General features: G+C 53.2%; 1 protein-coding gene across 4 annotated transcripts in view; it reads left to right on the top strand.

Annotated features, from left to right (window-relative positions):
* Positions 1-2,108: 2,108 nt before the first annotated feature.
* Positions 2,109-11,777, top strand: part of ADAMTS17 (ADAM metallopeptidase with thrombospondin type 1 motif 17) — a 352,557-nt gene continuing 342,888 nt past the window's right edge. For all 4 annotated transcript variants that reach the window (XM_047864329.1, XM_047864330.1, XM_047864328.1 and 1 more), the window contains exons 1-2: positions 2,109-2,255; positions 2,744-3,114. In XM_047864329.1, the coding sequence (XP_047720285.1) occupies positions 2,177-2,255; positions 2,744-3,114 (450 nt within the window). In that variant the 5' untranslated portion in view covers positions 2,109-2,176. The remainder of the gene's footprint in view (positions 2,256-2,743; positions 3,115-11,777) is intronic.

Here is an 11,777-nt window from a genome sequence, read left to right as displayed (position 1 = left end):
AAATATGAGATTATTGCATGCAATTGATGCCTTGTGTTTTATTAGCCATTTACGTAATGATGGATATTCAGGTTTTCAATATTTTTGCCCTTTCATAATGCACTGTGGTGAACATTCTTACATGGATGCCAGTGTTTCTCTGTGGTAGTGAACCAGAAGAGGAATTGCAAAGTTGTAGGGTGTGTAGCATTCAGATTTTACTACGGTTTGCCCAGTTATTCGTCAAAAGTGGCTGTGCCAATTTACACTCCCACCCACGGGCAGGAGAACGTCTCCAAGGCTTGATATTTCCAAGCTCTTTGGTCTTGGACAGTCTGGGGGATGGAACAGTATCTTGCTGGTGTTTTAGTTTGCATGCTCCTAAGGACTGATGCATTGAGCATCATGTCGTAGGTTGATGATGACTACCTCAAATGGCAGAAGTAATTGTTCTTATGAAGCACAGTGGCTGCTGTTCCCTGGCTTTCAGGGGCAGGTCTGCCCCAGGAGACTCTTTTGCTAACAAAGCTGCATCAAAAAGCTCACCACGATTTCTTGTGCCATCAGTGAGGGGCTGAGGCTGCTGTCAAGGGGGAGGGAAAAAGCTCCAAGCCTTTTTTGGACAAGTGTGGACGTGTGGTACCTAGCAGTGAGTGGCAGCCTGTGGAGCTAAGTGGCTAGCAGCGGTCAGCCCCTGGGGAGGGCAGGGGTAGACAAAGCAGGAAAGGATTCCGTCAGCCATACCTTGGAGGATGTGCAGAGTAGCGAGTTTGCTACAGTAAAAGCAGTGGGCTTTATTGAGAACCAGGAACACAGTTGACTCCTGGAGTTAATTAAATGTCATGGAAGCTGGACAGTTTTCATCACTGGATTCCTTCTTTCTAAAAAAAAAAAATTTTTATTAATTTTTTGAGAGAGGGAGAGAGAGCAAGGAAGGGGCAGAGAGAGAGGGAGACAGAATCCCAAGCAGGCTCCACCATCAGTGCACAGAGCCTGATATGGGGCTCAAACTCACAAACCATGAGATCATGACCTGAGCCAAAATCACCAATCAGACGCTTGACAGACTGAGCCACCCAGGCGCCCCACCTCTGGATTCCTTCGGATAAATTTTAGATTTTGAAAGGCCCCAAGCAGAATCCACTAAGAGTGCTGTAATCTCTCTGCTTTGAGAAAACAGTAACAGGCAGGACACGGAGTGGAGGGGGGAGACCCGGGAACGGGGAGTGTTTCAGTTAATTCTATTTTGCTTTGTTTTCTACAAGATGCTCCTTGGGAAGCTAAAGGAATCATCTTTCTTGCAAACCGCAGTTATACTCTGGTGGGAACAGAATGAACTCATTTTGTTGCCGGAAGATTCAAGTCCAGGCTTTGCCACTTTGTGCGAGTTTCCTAACCCATAAAATCGGGCTAATATGGCCTCCTGCCTGCCTTTGAAGCCCCTTGCTGTTCATTGTAAGCAGCACCGGGCTGGAAGTCAGGACTAAGCTCTAGCTCCTGTTCTGACATAAACTCACCGGGTAACTTAGCAAGCTCCTTAAGGTCTCTCTCCCTCAGTTTCTCAGTCTGTAAGAGGGTGTGATCATGCCTGGACTACTGGCTTCTGTGAGGATAAAGAGGACAGGAGGTGTGAGGGGTTTGGATAAACACCGCCGTGTTGTATGTAACCATCAGGTGTGCAAGAAGTATACAGCGGCAGACAACCCAAACTAGTTTTACTCTAGATGCGGAGAGAATATGGTTTTATGGTTGAAACCGGCCTGTCTTCTTGGCACGCGGGGCAGCAGGGTCAGAGAGCATTTTGACAAGGAGAACAAACTCTGAAGACCCAGTCAGGTGTCCTCCCAAGTCCTCCGGGCTAGCGCAGCTCCAGGAGGCTCCCTCGCGCCACCTGGTGTCCCGTCCCCGCCACTGCCCAGAAACCACGTGTAAGAAAGTGCTTACAACCTAACTACGCACCCTGGTTTAGACTTGTCCTAGCCAATGGGGAAGCGGGAGGCGGGGCAGGGGAAAGCGAGAGTCCAATCGCCCCCTGTCTTCCGAGGAGAAGGCGGGGCTTGGGATTTACCACGTTGGGTTTGTCCGCAGCGCTAATTACTTTTTCCAAAGGCTGGAGGGCTTCACTCTGGCTGGCGCCGCCGCCTCGCGAGCTCCTGCTCCGCCGCGACCTTCTGGGGGGCTGCTCCTCCCGAATACCATGTGTGACGGTGCCCTGCTGCCTCCTCTCGTCCTGCCCTTGCTGCTGCTGCTTTTTTGGGGACTGGACCCGGGCACAGGTAGCGCTCCCTCGCCCACCGCCCCTTCCTTGCTCGTGCCTCTTGCGGCCACCTTCCATCTACCCTCCCGAGGCATCCTGGCGGCCCCCGCCTGCCTGCGCGGCCGGGGTCCGGCGGTGGACCGCTGACAGCGCTCGGGGCCGAGGGGGTGCGGGCCGCGGCGGAGGACCGGGCTCCAGGCGGCTCCCGGGCGGCACCGCAGCCGCCGGGTCTCCGGATGCTTGTGCCGCGCCGCTGGCCCCGGAGGTGCTCCGGGCGGCCGGGCTGGAGACCTTCCCCGGGTGGCGCGGGGCCCGGGCGGAGGCGCCGGCCGGCACGGAGGTGCCGGGGTGAGGGAAGGGAGGGGAGCGCCCGCCCGGGGCCGCGTTGTCCCCGCGCTGGCTCAAGTGCCCAGCGCTGGACCCCGTGCGCGGCGGGCGGCCGGAGGGAGGGCGGGCGGCCGGGCGGGCGGGCCCCGCCGCGCTGACGCGTCTCCTCTCTCCCCGCAGCTGTCGGCGACGCGGCGGCCGACGTGGAGGTGGTACTGCCGCGGCGGGTGCGCCCCGACGACGTGCACCTGCCGCCGCTGCCCGGGGCCCCCGGGCCTCGAAAGCGCCGGCGCCCCCGCGCGCCCCCAGCCGCCCTGCGAGTCCCGCCCGGCGAGCGCGCCCTGCTGCTGCACCTGCCGGCCTTCGGGCGCGACCTGTACCTGCAGCTTCGCCACGACCTGCGTTTCCTGTCCCGGGGCTTCGAGGTGGAGGAGGCCGGCGCGGCGGGGCGCCGCGGACGCCCCGCCGAGCTGTGCTTCTACTCGGGCCGCGTGCTCGGCCACCCCGGTTCCCTCGTCTCGCTCAGCGCCTGCGGCGCCGGCGGCGGCCTGGTACTGACCGCGCCCCCTGCGGGTCTGCGCGTCTTTCTGTCATGGAGCCAGGGGTGGTCCCTGGGGGAGGTTGGGATGAGGTGGGGGTGCCTCGGTGGGAAGTTCAGCCTCCACGGGTGCTCTCCTGCCGTCCGAAGGGAACCTCGCCTCTTCCCGCCCTGACCTTTCGGAGGGTGTCTGAGCAAAGGGGTTGAGAAGGGAAGCGTCTAATTATCCAGTGCCGTCTTCTGGATAATTAGATCCAGTATTGATCCAGTAGCCAGGTAGTGAGCCTCTGAAGTGCACAGGGACTGCGCTGTTCGGGGGTTGCATAAGAGGGTATGCAGCAGTCCGCCCAGGGGAGCACCGGTGTGGTGGAGAAGAAACCTGTCAGGCCTCTGGACCGAGGGGCGCACTTCACCCAGGTGTAGAGAGAACACTATTGATGTCCATCTGCACAGGTGTGTATGTGTGCGCCTCCTGGGGAACACTTTAGGTGTATATCGCATCTATTCTTGGATGTGGGGGTAGGGTAGTGAGCACTCATTCACCTTCCTTCTGTCCTTTTGAGTGTTTACCCAGAGAAGGAAAGTTTGGAGGGGTCCCCTGCCAGGTCACTACACTTCTCTTCTTAGCTGAAACGTGAGAACCAAGAGAGGGAGTGTTCATACCCTTGTTCCCTTATACCACAAGCAGCCACCCTCAGCCAGGCCTGAGGGGTGCTTACCATTGGTGAGAAGACCCCCTTCCAGTCCCCAGAAGCGCCCTTGCTGTGGTAGTAGCTACCCCATCCTAGGGACCCTGCTTTGCTACATTTGAGGCACTGTGACAGTGCTCGGAGGGGCCGGGGACGTTCTTGTGCACCTCTGCCCTGCTTGTGCTCCCGCTTGCTCACTGCATGCTGGTGCCCAGCCAAACGCTTCTCAGCTCCTCCATTGTGCCCCCTAGGAGTGCACATGGCTGGCAGATGGGCTGCCCCACCACAAAGCTTGGTATCGGCTCAGAGCATGAAATGCACAAGTTGTTTCTCTATCTCCTGTCATGATCGGCCTCTGGGGATGCAGCGCCTGCTATTCTTTTGCGTCTGTTCTTCCTTGGCAGAAGAGACGGCTTCCCCCACCTTTGCCTTATCTTGCTCCACCGTCTAGAATTCTCTAGCCCTTCCCCCACACAGTATGCAACAAGTCCTCCAGAATCTGCAGCAGAGCCAGAGAGCCTGGGGGTCCAAGTCTTTATGTAAGACTTCTGCTTTCTTCCCAGCCCTGTAGAGAAACTCTGGGGGTAATTTCCTAGGATTGGCTTTCACTGATTCTCCTTGAAAGACTTTTCTGAGTCCTGATCAGCATGATCTGCTTTTTGCTGGCCTGGGAGAAATTGGCGTCTTTGGTTAAACAAGGAAAACGGACCGTGGAGGGAGCCTGTTAGGAGCTAATGTGGAACAGGGGGCAGAGAATGTGGGCTGTGGGTGAGGAGTCTTAAGTAGGAGTGAGAAAGTCTCAGATCACCGTAGGACTCGGGTCAAGGCTGTATCATGTTCTGGGAGGGACTGGAAGGCCCACATCATTTTTCCTGTTTTTGCCAAAGTGTTTAAAGTCTAGGTCACATCACTGTACTGTACATGGAAACATCTGAATCCCATTTGCTGTGGTTTAGTGAGTTTCTCTAGAGGTCAGAGTTTATACTTCTTGGTGTAAAGTTTCCAGCGAGGAGCTATCTGTGAAGGGGCTGAGGGTGGAAATCTGGATACCGTGGATTCCAAATCCTCACAGAGTTGAAAGCTGGGCCCTCTCACAGGTGGCATCTGAGCTGCCAGAGAGGGTTCACTTCAGTCCTCCGTTGTTCGGGAAGGCTGTCCTTCCCTCCAGCACCATGTGAGGGCGCTGTGCTTTAGATAAAGGAACCCCGCCAAGAGGCTCAGCTCAGCGTATGCCAGCCGCCGGTGCACCTCTAAGACTTGAGATTCTAAAATTCCTGCGTGAGCAGACGCCTCTGTTGTTTAGTCTGCTGTGTTCATCCTGTTCGTATGAGCTGGATGTCGGACACTTCTTCCCAAGTACACTCTACGGAGGAAGGCTGGAGGCAGAAAGGGAAAGACGGCAGCGTGGTGACTTGGAGCGGGCCCCTTGGTTGTGGGGTAGCCCTGGAGACATGTTGGGAAAAGAGACCAGCAGGATCTCAGGCTAACCACGTTTGGATCGCACTCTAGCTTGCTTTGATTTTGGTGCTCACGTGCACTTGAGGCAGTTCAGGTGGGTGGCAATGTTGTGTTAGTCGCTGTCGACCCTGGTGGAAGCACTGAGAAGTGGGGATTTTGGTGTGTGTGGTGTGCTCGTCAGGACAGGATGCAACAAGGTGTGGGAGAGGAGCTATTGCAAGTAGGAGATTTAAAAAAAATTTTTTTTTAATGTTTATTATTTTGAGAGAGAGAGCTCAAGCAAGGGAGGAGCAGAGAGAGACGGGGACAGAGAATCCGAAGCAGGCTCCAGGCTCTGAGCTGTCAGCACAGAGACTCACACGGGGCTCGAACTCACAAACCACGAGATAACCAACTCAGCCACCCAGGCACCCCTCAAGTAGGAGATTTTTAATGTCCACAGATGGGAGCATTCCATAGCTTCTTTGTATCTAAAGATCATGTAGAGCCCCAGGGCTGGCAAACGTTTTCTGTAACAGACCAAATCGTCAATATTTTAGGCCTTGTGGGCCATATGGTCTCTGTCACGGTTAAGTCCACAGTGTCCTTTTAGCGCAAACGCAGCCATAGACGGTAAATAAACAGATGGACGTGGCTGTATTCAATAAAACTTTATTCCGACGTTGAGTAGTAATTAAGTCCTGACGCATTAAACATCTCCCAAATGGCTTAGTGTGGAGTGTTTGGTGCACAGGCGGGGGAATGTTCTGTTCCCCTCTGCGTGGCATCTGTGCTGTCTTCCGAGATGTTTGTTATCGGTTTAAGGGAAGGAGATGCATGATTAGAATAGATAATTGCTTGTTTATGGGGCATGAAGCGCAAAGCTCGTGCTCCATTTTGCCCCTCCTTCTTTGGACTGTGGGCAGAGGCGTGGGCCCTGTGATGTTCTCCCTGTCTCTGTCTTATCTTGAGAAGCCATGTAGGCTGTGCTTCTTGGCTCTTCAAAGACCATAGGTACAAGTATTAATTGTTTTTTGTTTATGCTTCTTCATTTATTTACATTTCAGGGAGTCCTTAGACATCACGTAAGTTTTTGGAAGGGTTTCTATAACCGTATGATTTCAAAGCAGTGAACTTTGGGCATGTGAAGAAGGTATTTCCACCCCCAGAGAGTTTATGTAAGTTTGGATCAGCTGCCTCCTGGGAATCAGACCAGCTCATAGAAGGCCAGCAGAATTGGAATCAGGTTAAACTTCACCCGAGCAGACCGCCGAGATGGAACTTTAAGGGATAGAATGAGTGTCAGTCTTTGGAAAGGCTGTGTTCCTTGTCTGAAATGAGTGAATGAAGGGGAGGACACATGAGGACAGAGAGCAGGGGAGGCGCCTGCCAGCGGGTTTGGGCTGCTGAGTGGTGGCCTTTCTTCCTTAATGGATGTAAGCTCAGGGGAGTCCAGCCACCTGAATCTGTCCATCACTTCTGGGCTGAGGCCGTGACCTGCCTGCGGCGTGCTGTGAGAGAAATATTGAGATCAGACAGGACATCCAGGAGCTCTGGGCTGTGGGACTTTAAGAAGCCATGCCCGTTTTCCAGGCCACCCCAGAGGGACAGAGAGGTCAGGGATGTTCCTGCTTTCTCTGGAGTCACAGCCATACTCCACAGAACCCTTGCTTGGAGTCTCTTTCATCCTGGTTGGTCACTGGGGTTGACCTGATGGCCCAGCTCAACCTGGCTCTGGCTGGTCCGCTTGATCGCAGCACAGGGGGCTGTTTTGGTAGCACATCATTTATGATCTCCGTGAGAGTGTTGCAAGAATGTTCTTCTCTGTTCCATGAGCTAGACAGATAAGAACAGAGTGGAGCTGTGGTCAGCTAGTCAGTGAGCAGGTGGCTCGGAAGAGTTGGGGACTCCATTCTCAAGAAAGCAGCCTGCGTTCGCGTGACTCCTCTGATGAAGGGGCAGGTGTGGGAGGTGGCTGCCTCTCCCTTTAGAGTTCTCAGACTCTATTTTTATTGATTATAAAATTGCCCAGCTTTTTGATACAGCACCACTTGATTGCATACAGCCGAATAGGAATCCGCTGTGGCAAAAGTTGTATGGAGACCATTCGGAAGGGAGCAAATAGCACAGAATACAGTGTCCGACATCATCCTATTGGTACAGGTGTGGGGAGAGCACAGTGTCCTAAGTGATTCATCAGCTAAGATTACTGAACAACTTATCACATACAGCATAAATGTATCTGGAAAATGCATATACATTTTTAAAGTGTTGTAAAAAGACAACAGTTGAGTGGCTGTTAGGGAAGGTAAGGAAAATAAGGGAAAAGATCGTGCAAAATTTGGGAGGCATGAAGGATTTGAAGGGAAGACGTTGAATCGGAGGATACTGGGGCATTCCACCTCTTCCTCTGAAGAATGGTCATGTGACCTCATGGTGACTTTCTACGCCCACTGCTCACGGGGATCACCTAGGCCGCGTAACCCTCCCCAGTGTCCTACTGACGGCACGTAACTAGATTTTCCCATCTGAACTTTTGTTTAGTTGGCAACATCTTAAGAGAAAGAAGTGCAAGATGAGATGATAAACCAAAGAGGTCCTAGACTGATTGCATTCTTGGGGCTTATTTCCTGAGCTTTGAAATGCTACAGCTGCCTGGTTTGGGACGTGTGCAGCGGGGGATGTTTTTGCAGTCAGTACGTCGGAGGGAACCATGCAGAGTCACTGGCTATACTTTCCCCCGGCACGCCTCTGCACACAGATGCACGGTCACGTTCTTGTTCTTTAGGAAATGAGGCTGCACGGCCGTTTGGGGCTGTGATCCTAAGTGAGCCACCTCCTCTGAACGTTCCCGTCTGCAGCCAAGATGATGGGTAAATAACATCAGCCTTGTGTGGCTGTTGATAGAATGAAGTAAGATCGAGTCTGTGAAATCATTTAGGGAGAGGGCCTGGCACATTAAGGCATTAAAAACAGGTTTCTTCTGTTGCCCTACGGGGCCCAGACTTTTCCAGTTATAAATCAACCAGTCAGTCAACACTGTTGCCTAAATGAACAGATCATTATCACACACCTGCCCTGTGTAGGACACTTTGTGGGGGCTCAGAGAGGAATACAAGGTGGCCCTGTCTCAGAAGGCAGTCCAGGTACACCCAGGAAGGAAGGTGTACTGGAGCCTGCATGGTGGCAGAAGGGTGGGGTGGGGTCTTCAGGGAGAAGCGGGATTGGAGCAAAGGGGGTGGGCTCAGGTTCTAAGAGGGTGGAGAGACCCCAAAGCCTCCAAAGCCAGGTTCTTTGCCAGATCAGGGGCCCATGAGGCAGCTGCGGAATGGGGGTGGGAGTGGTAATTTAAGGCGATGGTAAGAGATGAGCTGAACAGACAGGTGTGTGGCTTAGACCAGGCGGGGGCCCTGGGTACCAACCTAAGGCATTTGGAATTTATCCTAGAGCAGTGGTTCTCAGCTTTGAGCTGGAATCCACCTTCCCTGGAGGATTTGTTACCCTGGTGGCTGGGCCCCACCGCCAGCACTCCTGATCCAGCCTGTCTGGGTGGGCCCGAGAGCTTGAATTTCTAACATATTCCCAAGTGCCGTTGTTGGTTTGGGACCACATTTTGAGGATCACTGGCCTAGAAGCAATGAGGAGCATTTCTGGCTATTGACTGGGGTCCCTGGTGATAGCGTGGAGGGGGCACTGGAGTTGGAGAGCATTCAGAGGCCCGAGGAGACAAGCTTAAGCCTTGAGTGGTGGAGATGGGAAGGAAGATTATGCAGGAGAGATTCTGAAGAAGAGCTGAGTCTTTGTGACCGACTCTAGGGATCAGAAAGAGGGAGAGCCTGGCAGTGACTGGCCCATGTTAAGGCGGGGGAAGCTGGCGTCAGAAGGAAGACCAAGAATCAGTTTAGGCACCTGGCGTTTGCAGAGGCAGCGGCTGGACTTTGAAAGGGGGCTCTGGTTGGCACTCCAGGAGAGAGGCAGTGGGACTCGATGGGGGGCGGTTGGGGAGCCCCTCTTCCACAGGAGCTCCTCTGAGCCCCGCCCCCTCCCCCCCCCCCCCCCGAAAGTTGGAGGCAGGTACAGGCAGCCCTGAGGTCACAGGATTCTTTTTCCTTCTTGGAAGCAGACTTGCTCACGCAAGAGGCAAACTAACAACCCCATTTGCTTCATACTCTCAAACCACCCACGCTAGCCCATGGATGGGGAGGTGGCGACCTAAGACCCACACCAGCTAACCAAGGAGCCACAGCCTCCTGACGAAAGAGCTCAGAGGGCTCCCCAGGTACCAAAGTTACAGTGGGGTCTTTATGGGACAGCAAGGTCTGCAGTCACGGGGCGTCCTCCCCTCAGATAGGTGTGTGCTTTGGGTCTAGAGCATCCATAGGACACTTTGTTTTGTTTTGTTTTTGCATGATCTTAATTTTCTACGTGATGCTGAGAAGTTGTGCTGATGTTAGCAGATGATGAAAACCTGTGTGTCCTTCGTGCATTTTCCACGCTGTAAGGAGAGGCAGTTCTGCTTCGGAGGGTGGGGTGGAGTTCATGACACCTGATTTATAACGTTTTCCTAACACAGTGCAGAAACCCTTCAAAGAAAGCACCAGAACAAAGAGAATTGAGAAGGAGCCACTCTGAACTGTTATAATATCAGGTTATACCCGATGGCATTTTATTTGACACACATTTCTTTGGTGGGATACCACATCTTAGAAAACTTTAGATTTCTCTTTTAAGAACACCGTTTCATGGAGGGTCATTGTGTCCTTTAAAACCAGGCAGCCTCAGGGCTTCCAGTCCTATCTGCTACAGGCATTCCTTTACTGTGTTGCCTCTTCAGATGAAGTCCGCAGGCCTCTTTCATCAAGCTCATAACTGCTGTTTCCTTGGCCTTGGAGGAATATCCCTGTGTCTCACCTCTCAGCACAGCTGGCGACCAGAGGGTTAATGCAAATCTAAGCAGCTCTGCCCTGTTTCTGGGGCCACAGGGCAGCAGTGGGCTAGAAGCCAGGGGGCAGAGCCCCATGGTCAGAGGAAGTCCAAGTTCATGCAGGCAGTTTAAATCCGGGCTGCCTCCAGACAACTAAATCAAGTGCATTGCCGGCACCCATTTAAAAGCTAGCACAATGTGGGGTGGGGGAGGGGCACCTGGGTGGCTCAGTAGGTTAGGCATCTGACTTCAACTCAGGTTATGATCTCACGGTTTGTGGGTTCAAGCCCTGTGTTGGGCTCTGTGCTGACAGCTCAGATTCTGGGTCTCCCTCTCTCTGCCCCTCCCCCTGCTCACATTCTGTCTCTCTCTCAAAAATAAAATAAAAACAAAAAAAAAAAAGCTAGCCCAATGGTTTTCAGCCCTGGCTATACTTTGAAATCTCCTGGCGAGCTCTGAATACCAGTGGTGGAACTCCACCCCCCGGGGATTCGGATTCAGTTGGTCTGGAGTGGGTGCTGGGCATCAGGAGTTTCCAAAGTTTGCCAAACAACTCCAGTGTGTAGCCGGGGATGAGAATCACTGAGTTAAGGAGACTACAGAAAGTTCATGCCGGTCCAGCCCATTTGATTCTGTTCCACTCCACTCACATTTTCTTGAGGAACTGTTAGGTGGCAGACACTGGAAAAATAAAGGATTTTTTTTTGTCTCAGAGGAACAAACGATTACGTTGTGACAAATGCCCCATAACACAGTGGGCAGTGGGCTGCAACACAGAGTGCCAGGGAGGAGGGAGGGCTTTGGGAGGAAGAAAGGAGGAAGTGGGAAGGTCAGGAGAAGATAAAGAGGGCTGACCAGTATTTGCCCTGGGCCTAGATTGCATGTGAGTAGGGGCATAAGCGGCACTTTTCAGCACAACGTTTTATCATTGGTAATGTGATGGCAGGATGAGCATTAAGAGACATTTCAGGGAGCCTAGTGACAGACTGTGAGACTGGGGGAGGGGCAGGGCAATGTCCTTCCTTGTGCCCGGCTCCTTCCCTCCTGGGTGCTGGTCCAGGCCACATCTCTGCTTGCAAGTCAGGTCCCAGGCGGGTAAGTAGCTGCCAGAGAGGATGCAGTCCATCAGGCCACATAATCATCTTACCAGTGTTCCCATTTCCTCCCTTGAAGGGGTAGGAACCAGCCTGTGGGCCCCTCCAAACAAGACCTGCTGAGGCAGAGCTGCAAGGGGCTAGATTATGCTTGTGTGTACGTACCTGCAGGCTTCCTCACCAATGGGCTATGCTGTATTCTTGTATTGCATTAGAACTACCTGCTAGCTGCCTTTTTTTTTTTTTAATTTATTTTGAGAGAGAGAGAGAGGGAGAAAGAGAGGCCTAAGCAGGCTCTGTGCTGTCAGTGCAGAGCCCACTGTAGGCCTCAAACTCACGGACTATGAGATCATGACCTGAGCTGAAATCAAGAGTCCGACGCTTAACTGACTGAACCACCCGGACACCACTGCTAACTGGCCTTTTACTCTAGCTTGTGAATGCAAACACTAGACTGGTCTGGAAACTGGCCCTGAAAGTGCTAGTCTCAAGGGGGCCTGTGGCCTCCCAAAGCCAGAGCATGTCAGGAAGA

Source organism: Prionailurus viverrinus, chromosome B3 (assembly GCF_022837055.1).
Source record: "Prionailurus viverrinus isolate Anna chromosome B3, UM_Priviv_1.0, whole genome shotgun sequence".
Classification (NCBI taxonomy): Eukaryota; Metazoa; Chordata; class Mammalia; order Carnivora; family Felidae; genus Prionailurus; species Prionailurus viverrinus.
This window is presented reverse-complemented; position numbering and strand designations above follow the sequence as displayed.